This window comes from Macrobrachium nipponense, chromosome 10 (genome assembly GCF_015104395.2).
Source record: "Macrobrachium nipponense isolate FS-2020 chromosome 10, ASM1510439v2, whole genome shotgun sequence".
Classification (NCBI taxonomy): domain Eukaryota; kingdom Metazoa; phylum Arthropoda; class Malacostraca; order Decapoda; family Palaemonidae; genus Macrobrachium; species Macrobrachium nipponense.
Genome location: NC_087204.1, coordinates 23,629,237 through 23,651,736, shown reverse-complemented (window position 1 = coordinate 23,651,736; position 22,500 = coordinate 23,629,237). Strand labels below are relative to the sequence as shown.

Genomic DNA, 22,500 nt, shown 5'->3' with positions numbered 1-22,500 from the left:
AATTGTGATTCTCAACACTGGTCCCTGTGTCTTCAGCTAAGGGTGCCTCAATGATTAGAGGATGCTCTATATAATCTTGGCCATATTGTTACTAAAATTGTACCTTTTTTTGCCATAATTATGGCAATTTTGGTCTCGATTACTACGGAATGGTGTGCAATTCGGACCTCACATATTTTAGGATTCTATCACATTTTGCCGTATTTAAGTTATATGTTTATGGCTCTTAATTCATGCGCATATTTATGTTGAAGTGTTAAACGCTGTTATTATGTTTTGAGTATCCAACCTCTCATGACAGCGAGTTAAGCCTGTTTGTGAGTTATATTTTATCTGTCTAAAGCATCCCAACACAGAACGATATATAATTTGTCTCAGTGATTCGTAAGATAATGTAACTATTTCTTCATAGTCTTGAAAAGCTCTCAAATGATGTTTCAGTGTGCCTCGTCATCTTGTAATATTTCTCTAATGCAATTTTTTATGTATTTTTTCAAATTCTCCAATGATAGTCATTATCGTATGTAATCGTGCATTTCTCAAATACTAATTTTTGTTTATGTGATTTTTTAATTTAATTTCTAAATGCTAGTTATTATTGTATGTAATCGTGCATTTCTCAAATGCTATTTTATGTTTATATAATTTTTTTTATTTAGATTCTCAATTGTGATATTTTTTTATAAATAAATTTGTATTTAAATTCTCAAATGCTAGTTATTATTGTATGCAATTGTGTATTTCTCTAATGCTATATTTTCCGCATTTTATTTTTAGAAATTCTCAACTACTAGGTATCTTTGTATTTGTCAGATACGTTTCTCTTCTTTGAAATACGAAGCTACTGGTTCTATAGAAGAGTGAACTGAATATGTGCTCATTACATATATGTGATATTAATAATGTTGGTTTCGCTAAAGTGGCCTTTTGATTTAATTTTTCATATAATTTATTTGACACGTTGAAGGTCATGAAATAAATCTTTTAACTGTCAATAGGATTCCTTATAGTATTATTGCCATGATTTATTTGACACTAAAGAGGCCATGAACATAAAGCTTCATCTGTCTGTAGAATTTCTTATAATATTATCCAAAGCAAGGCGTGATCCGACTTCCAGCTTACTCGGGACGCGTGGAAGATATTTTCCCCTCACGCTAAGTTGTAAACATTATATTCCTAACTTTTAATATAAAACGTGTTAAAATCTACGATCAAATAGAGCCTTGTTTCATTGACGAAAATTAAAATTAATAAGTCTATATTTTATTAGAAATAATTGTTTGCTACTGTTTAATATGCACTTTTTTTCACATTTTTGTTCAGATAAATCATAAATATCCTATGCTAAAATTCCTGTAGCTTTAACTCAACGTGAAACACCTTTTTTAGATCTTTTTAGGCTTTCGATAGACCTTTCCTACCCCCCCCAACAAGAACAACAACAACGACAAAGTAGTTTGTAGGCTTACTCCACGAGTAAGCGAAAAGAGGAATGAAAGGAAATATAAAAAGCCATTTTTGGTAACTTTGGCCTATACAATGGAAATTCTTCCAAATAGGCCTATCAGCAATTCTCCCGGAGTATTTAACCACAGGAAGTATTATCGCTAATTACTCTTAGGCTGCGATTTTCGAGATTTTACAGGTATTTGGTAGTAGGCTTAACACCATATTATTCGTTAGCTGAATTACGTTCGAAAAATTTTTAAATGTGAGAGATATTTTAGAATGAATTCCTCTGTTTAATCTTTGAGATATTAAATGATGCGGATTCCTCTCTCAAGATCAAGGCTTTGGTTGTGTTAACTATTTGCCAGTTGATTCAGAAATCATTATAAAATTTATATATATATATATAGTATATTATATATATATATATATATATATATATATATATTATATATATATATACCCCTGTGTGTTATATATATATATATATATATATATATATATTATATATATATATATATATATATGAGTACACCCTGGGGGGGGGGTATAGATAAGAAAAGAAAGGAAAAAGTAACTCCGAGCGTGAAACTGTAAGAAAGAAAAGAAAAAAGAAATGGGGGAGCGGAAGGGTATGGGCGGTTACCAAATACTCTCTTCTCTCTCTCTCTCCTCTTCTCTCCTCCTCTCTCAATTTTCATTATGTATAGATATGCATACGCGCACGCGCATACAGTCATCCCATCCGGGAGCGTGAAACTGAAAGAAAGAAAGAAAAAGAGAAATGGGGGAGCGGAAGTGTATGGGCGTTACCTTAATACTCTCTCTCTCTCTCTCTCTCTCTCTCTCTCTCTCTCTCTCTCTCTCTCTCTCTCTCTCTCAATTTCCATATGTATTACATGGATGACAGTGAATGTGATATTTGCACCTTTTAATTTTATTCATTTTCTCTTTTAAACTTTATTTTTAATATTTCTGTTTTTCTATATTTTTTTTTCATTATTTACTCAAAGTAGGGGCGAGGGGTAGGGGGTGGAGTTTGGCACATACAATGCCTGGCAACACCTAGAACGAGAGAGAGAGAGAGAGAGAGAGAGTTACGTACAGCGAAGACAAATTATTTTGAAATCTATGAGTGACATATAGCTTTCGCCCGCACTTTTTTTTTTCTTTTTTTTTTTGCTACTGTTTTTTATCCACTGAACGTACGCTAAGGTAGACTAATTTATTTACGTAGGTAAGAAAGTAAGAGATAGTTTTTCCTCTCTCTGCTCTCTTCTCTTCTTCTCTCGTCCATCTGGATCTCCTCTCAGTTCTCTCTTCTCTCTCTCTCGTCTCTCTCTCTCTTCCACCACTGCTGGCCATAAAACAAAGGGAACTTAACAGACGCTTGATGGGTTAAGTCTTTCGGTAAAAAAAAAACAATAAAAAAATAACAATAACGAAGGAAAGAAAATAAGTAGACCTGAATAAATGAAAAATGAATTATGTTATTTTTTTATCTAAACAAATATAAACAAACGGGGTTCTTTTGCATTTAGAAAGACTTCCTTTTGGTTATTTACGACTAAATGTAGCATTCTGGAGCCTCATATTGGCATAGGTTGAGCTGACAATAGTACAAGTAGACTAGATGTTGTCGCTGACTAATTCTTCTTGTATATATTTATTTATTGATAAATATTTGCCAGACATTATGTCAATTCGACCAAGGTTTGCGAAGCTCATGACGTATGTGGTGAATGGCTATATAAACTAGCTTATTATTATTATTATTTTGGGGGGCGGGGTTTTATAATTATTAATTAGAATGATATAATTTTAAGGTTGTGTAACAGAATGTCGAGTGAATGTAAAACTTCAGTCATAGCTAAAGTCGCATTTTCTATGAGTGGCGATGCTGTGAGAAAATGAAAATAGTGCGTCCTTAGATGGTTAACTCTAATAAAACATTACATCCCCCTCAACTATATATATATATATATATATATATATATATATATATATATATATATATATATATATATATATGGATATATATATATATTATATATATATATATATTATGTATATATATATATATATATATATTTACCATAATGAAATATTTTTTCGCCGAACTCATTTGAAGCAAGAATAAAAGACTTGTAAACTTGTGTTTTGTTTATGCTCTTTAACTTTAGTTTATATACAGAAATAAGGAATAACCCTTCAAACTTGTTGCATAAAACTTTCACACTTATGGTCTTGCTTGGTACGAATGGAGTTTAAAGTTGGCCTTCCACTTTTTTTTTCAATTTGACTTAGGTCGGGGAACTGTTTTCCTTTCTTGTGTCACGTGACATCCCTAATATTTGTATCAATTCCCAGTAGGGGTTTACATTGTGGTTACTCAGACGTACCTATGGTGTAATTCCATGTCTCGATGTCTGCAAATGTTGTATGAACCACCACAGTTTTTTTTTTTCTGAAGCTATGCCTCTTACTTTTATTGAACTTACACATTTAATAGTTTACCAAAGGACATATTCTGTAATTTTTCAATTTTTTTTTCCATTAAGGTAACTTTGCTAGTCCCGTTTTCTGTTAGCCATCCTCCTCCTCCTCCACCCCCTCCATTTCCTCTTCTTCTTCTTCTTCTTCTTTTCTTCTTCTTCTTCTTCTTCTTCTTCTTCTTCTTATTCAAGTTTTGATATATAGTCGACATGAGCTTCTGAACTGGTAGCAACAAACAAACATTATTGTGCTGTCAAAGAAAATGGGGTGTGGAGGTTTCTGAGGAAAGTGAGAATTATTACTTTCTGTTATATATTCTGGGAAGATATCCTTAAGTAGAGGCAGTGGAGGTGTTTAGTTGATTTATTGTCAGTTTTGGATTATTGTTTAGTAAATACGAAATAAGGCTTTAAATTTATAGAAAATTATTCTGTTCAGATCTGAAATGTTTCTTGTAAATCAAGATACACACACACATGCATACATACGTACATTATCTTTACATAGATAATATACTTAATTGTATTAATTTTGTCTTCTCTTCCAGGGTGAATCCTAAGGATGAGGAAGCAGCTGCGGAAGATGTAAAATTAGCTCTGCTGAAGGTAGATGGGAAACTATCCCCTGGGGAAACAGAAGATGGAGCCGACAAGGTAGGAGGTGGACGAGTTATCCACGAACCCCAAAGAACCTCTGGGGAGACACATCCCACGATTGTTCTAACTGTTCACGATCACTCTGGAACAACAGATCCTCAACCCCCTTCTCCTAATCCAGGACTTCTTGCGCCCAACGACGATATAGAATACATAGATTCTGATGAAGGCGAGGACGACAGGTTCATCCGCGGGACGCTTGCCAGTGCCGACTACAGCGACCAGTGGTTTGACTGCAAAGGGACCCTGACCAGGTCTCGCGGTGATCTGAGTAAAGTTGGTATCGATTATGACGAATGTCCTGAAAGCACCTATTATGAAGCTACTGACATTGGAAGTAAGCAACGGGAAGACCACCTTCAAAAAGTGACGCCAAAAGATATCGAGGATAAAAGTTTAGGGGCAGTTTTGAAAGTTGATAAAAAAGAAAGGTCACCAGAGAAGAATTTGCCAGCAGCAGCAGAAGAGAAGAAGGATGTAGATGTTCCTGTTGTAGAAACTGCAGACAGATTTAAAGGATCACACAAGGCTCGAGCTTGGGTTCAGAGCCTAGACAAAGACACTGAGCAGCGTGTGGAGAAATGGATAGAGTTGCAGAAATCAAAGAACCCTTCAGACCTCCCAAAAAGTAAGTCAGAAATACGATTAGACAGCCTTGATGAACCACCAGGAAAGTGGGCACACGCAATGAGATCAAATTAAATGCACCTGTTGATGATGAAGCAGCATATGAGGAGTACCTGCGAACTTATAACTCCAAAGTTGAGCAAAAAGGTGATCCAGAAAAAGAGGATGCTGCACGAAGGGAGAGTTTGAAGAGAGTCTTCCAAGTCCGGGGCAAGTTGTCAAATAAAACAATAATTGATTCACAGAGACCCTCTTATAAGGACACGGATATTTATATTGCGTCCACTCCTTTTGCTCTTACAAATTCCTCTTCAGGGCAGGAAGATTCAGATGGTGAATCAGAAGATGGCATTAACTGTGCGTCAGTAGATCTTGAACCAGCACTTGAATTAAACAGAGGTATAGCAGAGTCAGAAAAGGTCAAATTGAAGTTACCCAATTTAGCAGACAAAACTCTTACATCTAAGAATGAGAGTGCTAAAGCCATAGTTCCGGATATTATTATCAATGCTCCTGATGTTGAGAGTGATGAGGTAGAAGCTCCCAAGGAAGAGGAAACATTAAATACAAGTATCTCTGATGATTATCGTTACTCAAGTCCAAGTACAGAAAATACAGAGAATACTGCTGGAGAGAGCACTTTATCAGAGGAAGTTAACAGAAGACCAGACATTAGAGAAACTCCGAATCAAGAGCCTGAATTGTATGAAAATGAGGTGATTATAAACACAACAAAGGAAGATGGCAATGATGTCACTTCATCTGATAATGCAGAGGCTACTGAGAGAGATGACAGTACCAATGATTTAAACACAACTGCTAGTGAAATTGATGTTCCCTCGGACCTCCAAAAGCCTGATCGTAAGAAGAAGAAAATATCAGCACCAAGTATTCCAAAATCCATTAAGAATTTAGCCGGTTCTATTTTTTCACAGCAGGCAGACACTAAACCAAGAAAAGAACAGTTACAAGAGAAGGCTTCTGAAAAACAGAAAAGGCGAAGCAGGTTGAGTCCATTTAACAAAGATTACCTGTTTAAGGGTTCATCAAAATCAAAAGCAAGAGATGATTCTCCCGATAAGAGTACTGGATATGAGGAATTGAAAAGTTCACCAAAAATGTCAGGGAAAGGTCATTCCAATGCAAAGGATCCTCCTTCCCCAGCTGCTATAACAAACAAAACAAGTTCGTTAGTTACTCAAAGTGTGTCGTCAGTGCAGGATGAATCAAAGAATAGTAAAACTGTTGGTGACAAGACTGTCACACCTGAAATCCCATCGTCTGACTCTATGAAATCTATAGATGAAGCAGGAAGAGGATCCTCTGAGAGCTTGGAATACATCTCGCCAATTGATTCTGATGAGCAAAAGTCAGTATCACATGAATCATCTCCAGGCGTTGGAAACCCATTTGTGGAGGAAGATGGTTTGCTAATACGAAGAGATGCACTACTTGCTGTCAAAAGAATGGAAAATGATGATACATCAACACATTATTACAGTTTTTTAAGTGCCACTGATGATGCCCCGTTGGCAGCGAAAGAACCAGAGAGGCCAGCAGTTTCAGAAAAAATAGATATCGTGCAGCCACTAAAAGAAATTTCAGTGTTCCATGAACCTCCACGCAATACAGAATCAACAAAATTTGCTCCTGGTAATGATGACACACCTTCTGTGTCTATTAGTGATAAGTCAGCAAGCAATGCATGCAGTAGCAGTGAAAGCACACTGAAAAGTAGTATTCAGAGTCAAGAAGCCAATTGCGTTATGAATGCATCTGGAAAATCTACATCCAAAAGTATACCAACTCCAGAAAAGCCTCCAGTGAAAATATATGAAGTTGAGGGCCATTCACCACTGTGCATTCCATCACCAGTAGTGAAAGAACCAGTCCCCACAGAAGTAACAAAGTTGAGTTTACCAGCACACCTTCAGCAGGAAAGCCAAGAACCTCCCAAACCAAGTCCCAGAACAAAGAAAGGCAGGTATGGATATTCCACTGGCTCTTCAACACCAACAACTCCCACTGCACCACTGAATACAACCCCCAACAAAGAAGTGCCACCAAGTCAGGTTAGCTGTGTAACTCTAAATAGTAATGCAGGTGTTACAAATAATGCCATAGTGTCTGAAAGTAAAACAGCAACCACCTTATCTCAGGACAAAGGGTCAAGTGCTGCAACACACAAGGGTCAAACAGAGAGGAATTCTTCAGACTCAGGTTATGCAGGTCCAGGGAACAACTACTATGAGTCTGAGCCTATTTACTGGGAAATTAGCGACACTAAAGACGCACTTCCCCGCCCAAGTCCTAGAGGGAAGAAAGGTCAGAGGACCCCGAGTGAGCAATCTCTTGCTGCAGCACCTATTTCTAAGCCTGTAACTTCAGCTGCACCAACACCTGTCTCTCCATCTCCAACAACGGTATCTAAGCCACAGGAGACACATCCTGTTCCAGAATGGATAAATAAACGTGCTCCAATCCCTAGTCCACGCACAAAGAAGCAACGATCTTTACAGTCCTTACCCACTGTAGTTCCACCAGAAGAGACAATAGAAACAGTTAAAAAAAAACTTCAGTCACTGTCCAGTGTCCCAGTATCCACCGCCCAGATGATGCAGCAGCCCCCAGCTAGGGCAAACAAATACGAAGAGCAATTTTATAGTGGTAAAGCAGCATCTATATCGTATGGATTTACTTCTAACAATAGTCTTCCGTCACCACCAGTTCGGGGTAAGAAAGCCTCACAGGTTTCCTTGCCTGCAGCAGTAGCAGTAGAAGAGACAATGAGCAGGCAACAGAAGCGTGCTTCACTACATGAATTTGGCTTGGCCCGAAACCACGAAAAGGGCACTGCACCACGTCCGCCTTCTGCCAGGAGGTCAAGGCGCAGGACTGATCCCACTCTTGGAATCTCTGAGTCTGCAATTAAGTCAGCTGTGGAGGTAAGCTTCTGGTGAAAGACACCAGTTTAACTTGACTGTCTGCTGTTTAAGCTCAGCTATTTCCTTATAGCTTGTAGAATAGAATCCAGTGAAGCCTTCTCCCTTATGGTCTTGATCTTTTTCCTTTTATTGAGTAGAAATGGTTGATTGTTTCCAGTTGGTGTTGGCATCTACCTACCTATTATGTGCAATTTCAGCTAAGATTAATTCATGGTCTTAGATTTGCAAGGGCTAATTCTGAAGGTGTGCGTAGGATTATCAAGTAACTTGATTACCACCTTTAGTATGTATTTTGTCTTTCACTTCTTGTTATGAATGACCTGTATTCAAACAGAGAGAAAGCAAGCCATGACTTGTGAATGTTTAGAAGTTTGGAAGTTACCCATGAAAGTAAGTTGATGAAAATTAAGTCTATGTATGAGACAGAAGTTGACGTTTGGGGAAATTCAATCCCGAATTATTGCAAGTATAGTAAAGTAGTTCGTTCTCTTTGTGGTATATTGGACATTTGTCAACATCTAGTTGTAGTTTTCAATTGATTTTTGTTACATGTTTATGAAATTCTATATTCTAACACCTTATTGAGAAACCGTGTAAATATTTTTTTTCGTTTTATACTGAGAGATTCAACATAACCCGTATTTAAAATATTATTAGTGACGTGCTTATATTCTCTCAGATAGGCGTTTTTTAATAGCGCTGTAACTGTACCATACCATGTGAAATATCGGTACTGTAAGAGGGGGTCGGGAGAGCAAGTCTCGGTTTGGGGACGTTATGTACCGTTTGCATTGTTACAAAGGGGCCAGTGGCGAGGTAGAGTCTGGCCCCGGACTGGTCGACGGCAAATCTAAAGTGTTCATGCCCTATAGACTGTTGTTGTTACACATAAAAAAAAAATATAGACACTTAACATTTCATTATACAAGGATGAGTTAAATGAGAATAGATGCATTTGAGTATAGAGTGGAAAGCTTTTGTTCCCAATTGTGTGTGTGAATATATATATATATATATATATATATATATATATATATATATATATATGTATATAGGTGTGTGTTTGTTGTGAATAATATATCATATATATATAATATATATATATATATATATATATATATATGATATATATATAAAGGTAAAATCAACGAAGAAAGTGAAACAATGGATTTTGCCTTCATTTATATATTCATCCCGTTCCAAATTTTCGTGATTCAGTTATATATATATATATATATATATATATATATATATATATATATATATATATATATATATATATTGCATTAATCCCAAAGGTCTCCAGATTCTCTCCTCCTTTCTGTACATATCTACGTGTAGTCATCTCCGTTAGACACTAATATATATAAATATGTTTTCAACCCCGCCCCCCTCCGCTCTCCATTTATCCTAAATTATTATTATAGTTTAAAAATGAATTGACGTCAGAAGATAGGATAGAATATGAGCTGAGGGTCTCGTGTGAAGGTTCCTCTCGGCCAATGAGCGTCAGTCCTCCGATGACGTCATAATCTCATACATACGTAGACAAGACGTAGAGCTGATGCAATACATTCAGTTGGGGTCGTGAGGTTTGGTAAGTGGGTCGAAAACATTATTTATTTATTTATTTATTTATTAATTTTGAATTGAAATCTTCAGAAGTGCTGTAGACATTAAAGTGCTCATGCAATAACAGCGGTACTTTGTAAACTTATTCGACAAAACGAGGTCATTCTTAACATATGAAGTTATCACAGGACATGTTAAATGGTAGTGCAGTATTATACTCATGATTCATTAGGTGTTAATTTATAATATGGTATAGTACTCATAATAAATTCAATCATAATTGGTAATATAGTATGATACTAAAAATAAAACAGTATATAATGATATCGCACGTGTTAATACAATAGAATACTTATAATACAGTGTAATATCATGGAATAGTACGTGTTAATTGGTAATACAGTATAATACTTATAATATATATGATATCATAATATAGTACGCGTTAATAGATATAATACACTATGGTGCTCATACTAAACTAATCGGTAATACCGAAGTATGCGTGCATTGTTAACACATAATACGGTCTGCAGATATTACGTATTAATAGTTAATACAGCATATATTTCACGAAACCATACACGAGAAATAATAACACCGTAGAATTCGTAATACGATGCGTGTTCGTTGTTTGATGAATATAAAGCTTTTAGTACAACAAAGCTGCTACAGTCATGATGATCGTAATGTCAATTAGGGGGGAGACCTTCTCTGAGGGCAGCAGCGTTGAAAATCATTAGATCGAGTCTTCTCTATGGAGTACCGTAGTATGACGCAATCACCGCCTCTTCCCCGGGGAGCCGCTCCCCGTGTCTTTTCGCGCCGTAAGAAATGAATGGAGCCGAATTTGAAACGGCCAGGAAATCGTTCATAGAGGAAAGTTAGCACTGAGACCCATATATTTTGGTTGAGAAAAATACCAAATTTATATATATACAGTAATATGTAAAAAAAATACTTGATTATAAAAAAATGAAATGACAACTAAGCAGCATATTTTATATAAGGTTATATAAATACTTATTTTTCTTAATAAAATTATATGGGTGTCAGTCCTAACTTTTCGGTTCGTCTTACGATCGTCTTTTCAAGTTTCCTAAGGACATAGAAAATTTTACGTTGTCTTTTATGAGAGTACGAAAACGAATGAATTGGGATACGTAATGTTAGCAGTACGTGACCATAATACGTGGCTGATACTCCTCAGCAAATTATCTCGACATCCTCCAGATCCTTAGCTACACTGGGTTCCTTTCTCCGAATTCGTGAACGTTTGGGCGCTTGCTTTCGTTTCCCGTGAAGATAACACTTGGCTTCCTAAAATAGATGTCAAGAAGAAGACAAAGGAGAATGAGAGGGGTAGAAGAGGGGGAGGGGGGCCGGAGAGTCAGGGTGGATTCTCTAGTTTTGGGGTTTTCCTGGGTATCGTTTTTTTTTTTTTTTTTTTTTTTTTTTTTTTTTTTTTTTTTTTTTTTTACCTGGGAGTATTTGCTTGTCGTGAGTTCGTATCGTTAAGGAAAAACCTGCTCTCTCTCTCTCTCTCTCTCTCTCTCTCTCTCTCTCTCTCTCTCTCTCTCTCTCTCTCTCTATGCTAATGGTATGAAATGTGTCTCTCCTCAAACCATACTGTATTCAAAATTTTTTTTTTTTACCTGGTGGGGAGTATTTGCTTGTCGGTCGAATTCGTATCGTTAAGGAAAAACCTGCTCTCTTCTCTCTCTCTCTCTCTCATTCTCTCTCCTCTCTCTTCTCTCTCTTATGCTAATGGTAAGAAAGGTGTCTATCTTCAACCATACTGTATTAAATTTTTTCCAAGCCGAAATCAACTTTATTTCGAGCAAAAGAAATTTTTTTTTTTCTGAGCAAAAATCAAAATAACCATTCCGAAGCTTTCACTCTCCACTTAATACGTAATTTCGATTCTCTCTCTCTCTCTCTTCTCTCTCTCTCTCTCTCTCTCTCTCTCTCTCTTTGGTAATAATGTGCAAAGTGTTTATTTTCAACCGTATGGTGTTACAAAAAAAAAAGTATTTGAATTACTCACTTAATTAGTAACTCGTGCATGCAGTGATTATAGGGTAATTTTTTTAATAATGCTTATTATTACTGTATTCATTATACTATCACCATTGTAAATAACTTCATTTCCGTTCATTATCATCATGCCGTCGGCGTCTAGCATCCTTTCATGATCACCCATCCAAGTGCTGATCACACCCAACGTTGCTCAGCTTCGGTTATCATACGACCGACAGTGTAATAAATAAACGCACATACATTTGTACTACATAAATTGTAATAAACTACTCATTACATTACATTGTACTACGGAGAGTCTCGTGCTGTTAGACCTTTGTAATTACAAGGGCCAAACAGTAGCGACCAATGCCCACAGTAACAGGAAACGGATGTTGTCGAAAGATAAAGGTCAAAATGTCATCCTTTAAGTGTGTTATTGTATGTATATATATATATAATATATATATATATATATATATATATATATATATGTGTGTGTGTGTGTGTGTGTTATTGTATGATATATATATATATATATATATATTATATATATATATATATATACATACTGTGGGCATTGGTCGCTACTGTTTGGCCCTTGTTTTTACAAAGGTCTAACAGCACGAGACTCTCCGTAGTACAATGTAATGTAATGAGTAGTTTATTACAATTTATGTAGTACAAATGTATGTGCGTTTATTTATTACACTGTCGGTCGTATGATAACCGAAGCTGAGCAACGTTGAGTGTGATCAGCACTTGGATGGGTGATCATGAAAGGATGCTAGACGCCGACGGCATGATGATAATGAACGGAAATGAAGTTATTTACAATGGTGATAGTATAATGAATACAGTAATAATAAGCATTATTAAAAAATTACCCTATAATCACTGCATGCACGAGTTACTAATTAAGTGAGTAATTCAAATATTTACAATCTTAAAAATAGGTGAAGATTGTGCATTGAAATTGCCACTAAATCTGAGAGAGAGAGAGAGAAAATGTCACCATTAAAATTTTGTTTTTGTTCGAATTATTTTTTTTAGGGGCTTTGATTTTTTCTCCTCGGAATACTTTTATATATATATATATATATATATATATATATATATATATATATATATATATAAATTCTTCTGTTAAAACAGGTTACGTCTCAAGTATAAAAGGCCCATTAAAACTCTGGTATATAGCTAAGAAGTCAGTCTACCGATATATAGTCCTTAGTTTTAAACCAGTGTGTTTTCAATGGGCCTTTTATACTTTATATATATATATATATATATATATATAATATATATATATATATATATATATATATATATACAAAAGAATATACAGATTGTGTAGAGGTGCAGAGAATATAGTACACAGAATATTAACATGGCACAAGGTGAAAATAGAGAAACTCTCTTGTTTAGGAGCAAGAGCCCGTGTCAGTGCAAGACTGGCCAAATTTAAAACAACAAAAACGATAGCCATTTGATTCAGGAAACGGATAGACGTCGTTAAACTGTGGAAACACATACGAAAGCAAGAGAGTTCCTGAAGATCCGGTGGTGAGATGAGACAATGTGGGAAAGGACTGACCAGATTCTTCTTCTTCTTATTCCCCTTCTTGTTCTGCCTTGATTTTTCCTTTTATTTATTTGCCCAGCAATTCTCTTATTGGTTGTGTCAACAGAATTTAAGCTGGAATATTTTATTTGCTGATTTCCGTCATTCATTTTTTAGCCTATTAGAGGCTGGTCCACACGCTACGTTTTGCACAACCTTTTGTCTGCACAGTTCAAAACGTTGCCGATAAAACGTTGCGTGTGGACAGGAAAACAGCGCAGTTTTGACTCCAGCGCAAGACGGTACAGTTGCAGCGATGACTGACCTAGGAGAGCATAGATATCTATGAACTGTGCAGATAAGTCGGTACCGTGTAGACGCAATAAAATTGTAAGGTTTTCATTCCGTCTTAAGACTGCGCAGACAAATTGTTGTGCAAAACGGAGCGTGTGGAACTGCCTTTAGATAAGTATTTCAAATATCTGTGTGTGCGCGCGCGCGCTTGTTTTGGAGGTGTCTGCTGGTTGCAAGGATTCGAAAGTCCACACCATTCACTTTTTTTTTTTTTTTTTTTTTTTTACCGCACTTTAGGTCAATAATTGTACTGGCATAAGACCTGCTTAATCTGTACACCAGCCAACAACCAATCTCGGTTGAAGATATTTGTAGTTTTACAGAATCATTTTAGGTTATCTTTGTACCTTTGATATATGTCACCGTAGATAAGTTTCGTCTGTATACAGTGTCAGTAGACGAGTAAAGGAATAGCCTCTTAAACACTAACTGCTATTCCGCAGTGATTCCATGATTGGTTGGGCTGGTTTAAGTTACCTAAACTGCCCTTTTGAGTAGCGAGAAAGGTCTGAAGGGGTCAGGTCACTCAGGCAGGTTTAAAAAAAAATTTGTAATCTAGTTTGTTCTCATGTCGCAGATATATTGTGGTTGGTTTGAAATGTATCGGGTAAGTTTTTAGGTTTATTTAAGAAGAAGGTTCTATTTTGAAAAACCAAAATGGCCGGCTGGAGACTGTTTTTGAGAACAACTCAGAGCGGGGGTTTAATGCCCTCAGCGCACCTCACACGGTTCACTGTAGGCATTACTTACGGTTCTTTGCAGCGTCCCTTCGGCCCCTATAGGTGCAGACCTCTTTCATTCCTTTTATTATACCTCCATTCATATTTCCTTTCTTCCATTTTACTTTCCACTCTCTCTCCTGTTATCACCTTTCAAACCTTTTTTTACTCAGTTTGTCTTCCAGCGCTGAAAGACGTCATAGGTCCCAGTGGTTGGTCTATGGCCTAAATCTTACTATATATCAGTTCAGCCTAGCTGACAAACATACAAGAATTTTATGGGAGCTCTAAAAATGACAAAAATGCCTTATGACATATCGGATATCATCTGCCATTTTGAGGTCAAATTATTCAAGATGACCCACTAGTCATCTTATAAAAAAAGAAAGGGAGAGATTAAAAAAAGGCTTGTTATTGCCGACTATTGGTTATATCTGGGTCAGCATTGACGCCTTTGTGGAGAATCTAAGTCTGCCAAGCCATTTTCATCCTAATGCAGACAAATACCCTTTAAATCGTTGCTAGGAAAAGAGACACAAATGCTTTCTAATACGAAAAGTCTCGTGTCGTGAACGTGCGCCGCAAAATAACCTCAGTAATTGGTGATCTGCTCTGCGTCAGTGTCACTTCTCTGACAGCATCGTGGCAGCACAAAGGAACAGTTCTGTTGAATTGTCATGAGCGGTAGTGTTGTCTGTAGGTAGGTCTCGTGTTGGGAACGTGACTGAAATGGCCTAATTATCAGAAATGCCGTCCATGTGAGCAGAAGAGCAAGCTAAAGCTCTCTCTTCTGATCTCCAGAGTCCTGATCAGTCACAGGGAAGGAAACTCCCTGGTAAGCTCCAACTCTGCTTGGAAATCACGGCACCTCCTCGTTGGGCGCCCTCCGTCGGATATTGACATGATTGGAGGAACAGAGATAAGATCGGGGTTCTTTTTGTACGTGAAGAGCGGCTGAGGAAGTTGCTTCCGTCTCCTTTTGTGAAGTTAGTGTTGTGTTTGCGTTTGCTAAGATTCAGTGTTCTTTTGTTGCGAGTGACACCGAGAGCGTCTTTAGCATTGTAGCTGGTGGCTTGAATATAAATTTTGGTTATTATGCGTTAAGCGCCTTTGCATGTTTTGGTATACAAGGATGTCTGTATGGCGGGATTTCGCAACGTTCTCTCTCTCTCTCTCTCTCTCTCTCTCTCTCTCTCTCTCTCTCTCTCTCTCTCTCTCGTCCAAGTAGATATGCCCAGATCTTTTCAAATAGTGTGTGCACCCACTATTTTGCCTATATTGCCCGATATTTTCATAATTTCTATCGTTACCTCAGGGTTTCCTGCAGTTATATTTACTTTTCTTTCTCATTGTTTAACAGTTGTGAAAATCAGTCTCTCCATCTTCTCTTGTCTTCCATCTTCATCATTAATCATTCCTACCTCTCCTACTTCCTGCCTGTCTTTCCTTCTCCTTCTCGCTTCTGCTATTCTATAGATTATCTTTTCTCCTCCTGTGTTCCCATCATCTCATACCACCCTTTCCTGGTTTCTTTCTTCGTTTTCAATCACTATCATTCTCTCTGTTTGCTTCTTTGTCCGTCTATACTTCTCCTCTCTTGTTTGGTATTTGTTATGCCCTTTCCTCTCACAGCTCTTTGAACCTCTTGATTCCACCGCCATGTTTCTTTGTAATATTATTATTATATTATTTAGGAAAAACTCTGTATCACGAGAGTATATACAATGTTCTAAGGGGTTCACAATAATAAAAGTGTTAAAAGCCCGTGTATAATTTATAAAAACACTTTTTAAAAGCTTTCAAACCCATCCTGAAGTTCGAAAGCTGTTACAAAATGTTTATAAATTAAACACGAACTTTTAACGTTTTTATTATTGTGGGCCCCTTAGAACAATATTATTATTATCATCATTTACTCGGGGAGGAAGCCTACAAACTACTTTGTTGTTTTTGTTGTTGTTGGGGGGGGGGGGGTAGGAAAGCCTAAAAATGTCTGCAAAAGGACTGCTTCCCATTGGGTTAAAGATACAGGAATTTCATAGTATGAAATTTATCGTTTATTTATTAGAATGAAAATGTGAAAAATGAATAATTAGCATGTTTGACAGTACAGAAAAATTATTCCTAAAAGAATATAGCGTATTTAGTTTAATTTTCGTTTGGTGAAACAAGAGTCTACATATTTGACTGTAGATTTTAGCTCGCGCCACTGAGTAGGCTGGAGGTAGGATCATGCCTTGTTATTCAGAAGATGGTCCCTGACTTGAAATCAAGAAGTATAACAGAAATACGTGATGAGGAGAATCATTATGGACCTTGACTTCTCCATAAATTATTTACGTTTACGTTATTTTGATGTCATTTTTCTCAGTGATAATAATATTAATAATAATGATAATAATAATAATGATAGTTACAAGATACTCCTAGTAGCATGAGCCTTAAAAATGGAGAGACAAATCCACAATTAGGTAACTGTAAAAATATATTTAAGAATAAAACTAGTTTTTTTAAAACGCGCACACTATACACACACACACTATATATATATATATATATATATATACTAATATATATATCATATATATATATATATATACATATATATATTATATATATATAATATATAATATATATTGGATATATATATATTTTATAGGTATACACTTACATAAATTGCTGGATGTATTTCCCCAATAATAATAATAATAATAATAATAATAATAATAATAATAATAATAATAATAGGCTTTCATATATCACTATAGTCTTTATTTCTTCAAGAGGCTGAACCTATTTGTGTGGCATCGATGAAATAGTTCAAATTCCTTGGCTTCCTTGTTATAAGTAAAGTAAATCAGAGAAAAATAAGGAAATATAAGAAAAATACTATATCTAAGCACACATTTAAAACCTATATTGCGTGCATTCTTTGCATTGTCTATGAAGCTATCATGGAGGTCTGAGGATACGAAAGGGGCTTGGGGAGATGGGGAAGGGTAGATTGGGTGGCCGTGGGGGTTGGAGGAAGGGTGGGGGGGGAGGGAGGGTTAGGAGGCGGCTGGTGGGGTAGTGATGGTTAGGAGTCGGGAGTTGAATTTGGAGGGGAGGAGGGGGGAGATATGGTTGGGAGACCGGATACTCGATGACGTCATCTCCAAGTCAACGCATTTTCTTTCCCATAATATATTGTTTGTTGTTCTCATTTGTTCTTTATCAAGATGCGAATCTTCCCAAGAGAGTTTGGAAGAATAACGAACGAGAGAGAGTTTTAGTCATGTATGGCTTCCCGGATGGTATTCTATTTTTATTCTGTCGAAAATAATTATATATTGCTTTCTCGTGGTCCAGTGCGAAGACGGTGGCCATAGTCGACTATATGTTTATAATATATATATATATATATATATATATATAATATATATATATATATATATATGATTTTGAAATTTTTGTCTCTATGTACGCTCGATTGACCTTATATTAAAAATGATAAAGTCTCAAATATCGCTTAATACAGAATTCACTAAATCTTGGGAATAAGACCTCAAGGCATAGTGAATTCGATATTATACGATATTTTGGGCTATACATATGTATATATTATTATGCGTGTGTGAGTGTGAGCGCGCGCGTATAATTATTTATTTATATAATGCATCAGAATGCGACTGACTCTTCTCACTTTACGTCATTGGGTTTCAGGATACGCTCAAAGATGAGCTATCTCCGCTTAGACGAAAAGAAGAAGAAAAAACTGGCTTTTGAAATAAACTTAAGTCTAGAAATCGGGTTCCGAAAGCTGACACCGGTATATTCTGTCCTTGATGATGGTATTCGTGTCAGAAAGGCAGATAAGAGGTGGATAACGATAGAGATTTATTGCGCAGAGGATGCTAGACCGAAGAGCATAGTCATTTTTGTCGGCTTCTTGGCGTGAGTGGTGTAAGTAACCTAGGCCTACGTACCCGATTTTGTGCTTAAATCCGTCTGGTTTGGAACTACAGGAAGGGAATCTTTTGTATCAGAATTGACATTATTGATTTATTGTGGAAATGATGATAGACCGGGGAGCAAAAGTCATTCCCAACAGCTTTATAGCGTGAGATGTGTAGCGAGCCTAGGCCTATGTACCCGATTTTGAACTTGAATCCGTCTGGTTCGAAACTGGAGTATAAGTTTTTCATGTTACAAAATTTGTATTTCTCCAATTGCTTAGAAAACTGGTTCTCTTTCCTTCTACTTCTCGATTTGCCTGTTTTCCCAGATTCTTTGCTAGAGTATGATGTAGCGCGCATAACACTATAGTACTACGACCATAGTATCAGTTGATTGGTTGGCTGGTTGCTTTTGATTATATCGGAGTTGCTTTTTATTATATCGGCCTTATGCCAGTAATGGCCAGTGTTCTAAGGTGTTGTAGGGAACAAGAGACATGGTTTAGAGCTGTAGGACTTGGCTTGACTAACCCAGATTATATTAGCTGTTTTGGAATGCACTTAAATAGCGGTATCTTCTTCACTGTTCTACGGGTGGCTTGAACATTTATGAACTATGAAAAACAACATTTTTTCCATCTGTTTATATATATGTGTGTGTGTGTGTGTATGTTTGTAAGAAATACAATATATACAAGCTACATACGCAAACTGATGCATACGCTTGCTTATCACTGCATCGCCCTATTACAGTACTCGAGTAATCTGTACTTATCTATAAATATAATGAACGATACGCTAACGACAATAGTGTATTATTAAAAAAAGAAAGAAAAAAGACAGGAACTCTCTCATTGTTACTTTTTATTTTTATTTTATTTTTTCATTTTTTTTCTATGTCGAGTACAGGAAGGAAGCTTCCGAATTTGGAGAAATTGCCATCGGAAGCCCAGTCATTCTCAGATCATCAGATGCCTTGATGGACGAGCCAGTGTGTGCGGTCCTCCTAGAATTGCATGATTGATGTCATGATATGTTTGTTTATTTATAAATGGTTACTCTTATTGCGTGCTGGGTTCATCTTTCTAAATGGTTGTTTCGACTGTTTTTCGCACAACTGATTGATCAAATAATTGCCCATTATGTAATATATATATATATATATATATATATATATATATATATATATATATATATATATATATATATATAGTGTGTGTGTGTGTGTGTCTCTCATGATATGTTAGACAGTTAGGGAAATGCTGACCAGATTAAAAGCATAAATTATTCGACCAAGGCGTCACAAAATCAGAGGTCAGGGACTCAGAAATTGATAGACAGACAAATAGGTCACCCAGCAGTACAACATCAAAGATCAGCGATGCCCCAATCAGAGATCAGGGATGCCCAGTGTAAACAGACGGACTAATCTCTCAATCGACCAGGCGTCACAAAGTCCGAGGTAAGCAATTCCAAGGAGGAACGTGTGAAGGAAGTATTTACAAGAACAATTTTTAGAAATAATATTAAATGTTCTCGACCCCAAAACAGACAAACGGCTCAGTCATTCCTAAGTGGATCATCTTTTATAAGGTTTCATCAGAAACTGTAAGAAAACCGGATGCTTGTCCTGCTCAACATCCTAGAGAATTGTTGAGTGCTTCCTGCATTTAAGAGAGAGAGAGAGAGAGAGAGAGAGAGAGGCGTTTTTGTTGTTGCTATGCAGGATATCGACGATGGTGCAAGAATTGCTGTATTATTTTCTTTGGCAAATAATTTTCATGATTTTCTTTTGTATCTTCTTATCGTTTCTGAAATGAAATATGGCCGTGGGTTATATTTGTAAAATATATAAAATGGAATGACGAATTTCACATTTTGTATTCGTAAGGGGTCAGGGGGTGACCCGTATTGTTTACCGTTTATGGCCACTGGCTTATTTGCTGCAGTGCTCTCTGCTAAATAATGTACCTGTTAAAACCAGTGTCTTCTTACTGACTAGTAGCTGTCCGCCATCTTTGTTATTATTTTGTTTCATTCCCAATTTTCATTTAAAAACTAATCTGCTAGTCTAGACTCATGAGAGTCTTATGTCAAATAGTTTTCGTTGGACTTTTGTTCCATTTGTCGGACAGAAGCCCTGCGTTTTGAATAATCTTCCATATTCCATAATTAGTAACATTTGTGGAATACGGCATTTTAGACATATAAGCAGAGCTACCACCATATTGACCACGTGACTAGCTCAGCGTTGCTCTATATCGTAGTATCCTGATTGATAGCGCAGTGCTACGTGTCCTATAGTCTCATAGTAGAATTAGCACTTCGAATCCCCTCCGTCTCACATGAACCACCTTTGTAGGGTACTGTGGCAGACATTCCCAATTAAAGCAGATTTTGTTCCTTATAGCTTTCTCTACCTTTCCCTTATTTCCCTCATTCACTGCTTCTCTCGACGCAGATCCGGCCACGTGCTGCCTCTCCACCTCCCCCCACCCTCTTCCTCAGCGACCACACGAGCAGCCCTTGTCGAAAGCGTCTGTAAATCATCTTGCAAACTTCGCGTAGCGCCATCAAAGCGCGCGCTCTCTCTCTCTCTCTCTCCTTGTGTGACGTCACCGCGCGCCGCGCCAATGCAGCTGCGGCATTCTGCAGCCGTCGTATCAAGGACGCCCAAGACACCGTAACAGAAAGTGGCTTTCTTTGACGAGTTCTTTTCCAATAAGGTTCATACATTATCGCACATAGGCACTTTCAAGTGGCACTTGACATAGCGCGACTAGGAGGTCGAGGTGAAGAAGATATCTCTCTCCCGCTCTGTAGATGTCGCTGTCCGCGCTGAGCTGTCATCAAGGCCTCCAAAGGTCCTCTGTAAACATTAGATCGCGTAACCAGAATCCTTGTTTCGGAGCTGATATGCGTCTAGGGCCAGGCGCTCTCCTCCTCCTCCTCCTCCTCCTCCTCCTCATCAAGCCCTTGGCTGTGTTGTGGTATCAAGAAGCATCATCAAATATTTAGTCCTGTCAAGGGGCCACTCGAAGATTAAAAGGACTTTTCAAGTGCCATACTAAGAAAAAGATAAATAGACCTCGTCTTCTTATTTTATTTCGGGATATTCTCGAAAATGGGCTGCTCGGAGTGTTAATAGCCGAATCTTCTGTCTAGAAACCGGACTCTTATTCGCTTCTAAACATCCGCGTGCTCTGAAGTAGGCGGTAAATGTAACATATTCATATGACCACGAAACCTTAGGCCTAGGTCTCATACCAACACACTCATAGGCCAACATCTCTTTCCAACGATTGACTTTCAGTTATTGTATAAACGGTCCAGTAACTGTTTATTTTCTTTTGAAGCCATGCTTTGGTATTCCCTTTTTGCTTGTGTGTTTCCTTGATTATAGTCTAATTTCCTTTTATGTAAGCCCCTCCCACCCATTTACCTACGTTTTCCCTTTTCCTCTTTTCTTCGAGTCTGGGCAAGAAATGGGTATCAGTTTTCCCGATGCTTTGCATTTTTCCTTATGATTTTACAATAAATGAAACGCAGCAAATAACAAATTTTACCAAAATATACAAAAATCAAATAATGACAGAAATGAATGAATGTCATATTCCTATTGATTCGTACTCTCAAGAAATATAAACATAATTGGCAACTTAGTAAAGACATCTCGACGATGCATGGGGTCTTAATTAAAACTATGTGGTGCGATCAGGTGCGGCAGGAACCTAACAGCATGTGGAAGGGATATTTTAAAATTTTATTTATTTAAATCCATAAATTTTATTTACAAACATCGCAATTTTCAATTAAACAATAATTTTTTTACAGTAGTATTTTTCATATACATAATAATTCCAGTTTAACTAGGCTTAAAAGGACTTCTTTCATAAATCCATCCGTTACAATTCATTTTAGTTCGTCACCATAAACGGATTTTAGGAGCCATCTGCAATAATTTGTTTGACCTTTGAGAAAACTAAAGGTTTCTATTTCATTAAAGTTTTTAATCCTACTTATCCATATACAATAAAGATAGTTACATATCAATAAGATTGCTGTGTATTTTATCTTTGTTTCGTTACATCATCAAAGTCAAACATTAAAAGTTTTAGCCAATCTCTGTTCATAATAGAGCACATTAATGTAAATTTA

The 22,500-nt window shown here is 36.8% G+C and overlaps 1 protein-coding gene across 1 annotated transcript in view; it reads left to right on the top strand.

Annotated features, from left to right (window-relative positions):
* Nucleotides 1-22,500, top strand: part of LOC135223478 (uncharacterized) — a 152,891-nt gene that overhangs the window by 41,476 nt on the left and 88,915 nt on the right. The window contains 2 exon segments of the mRNA XM_064261906.1: nucleotides 4,496-5,283; nucleotides 5,286-8,176. Coding sequence (XP_064117976.1) covers nucleotides 4,496-5,283; nucleotides 5,286-8,176 — 3,679 coding nt within the window.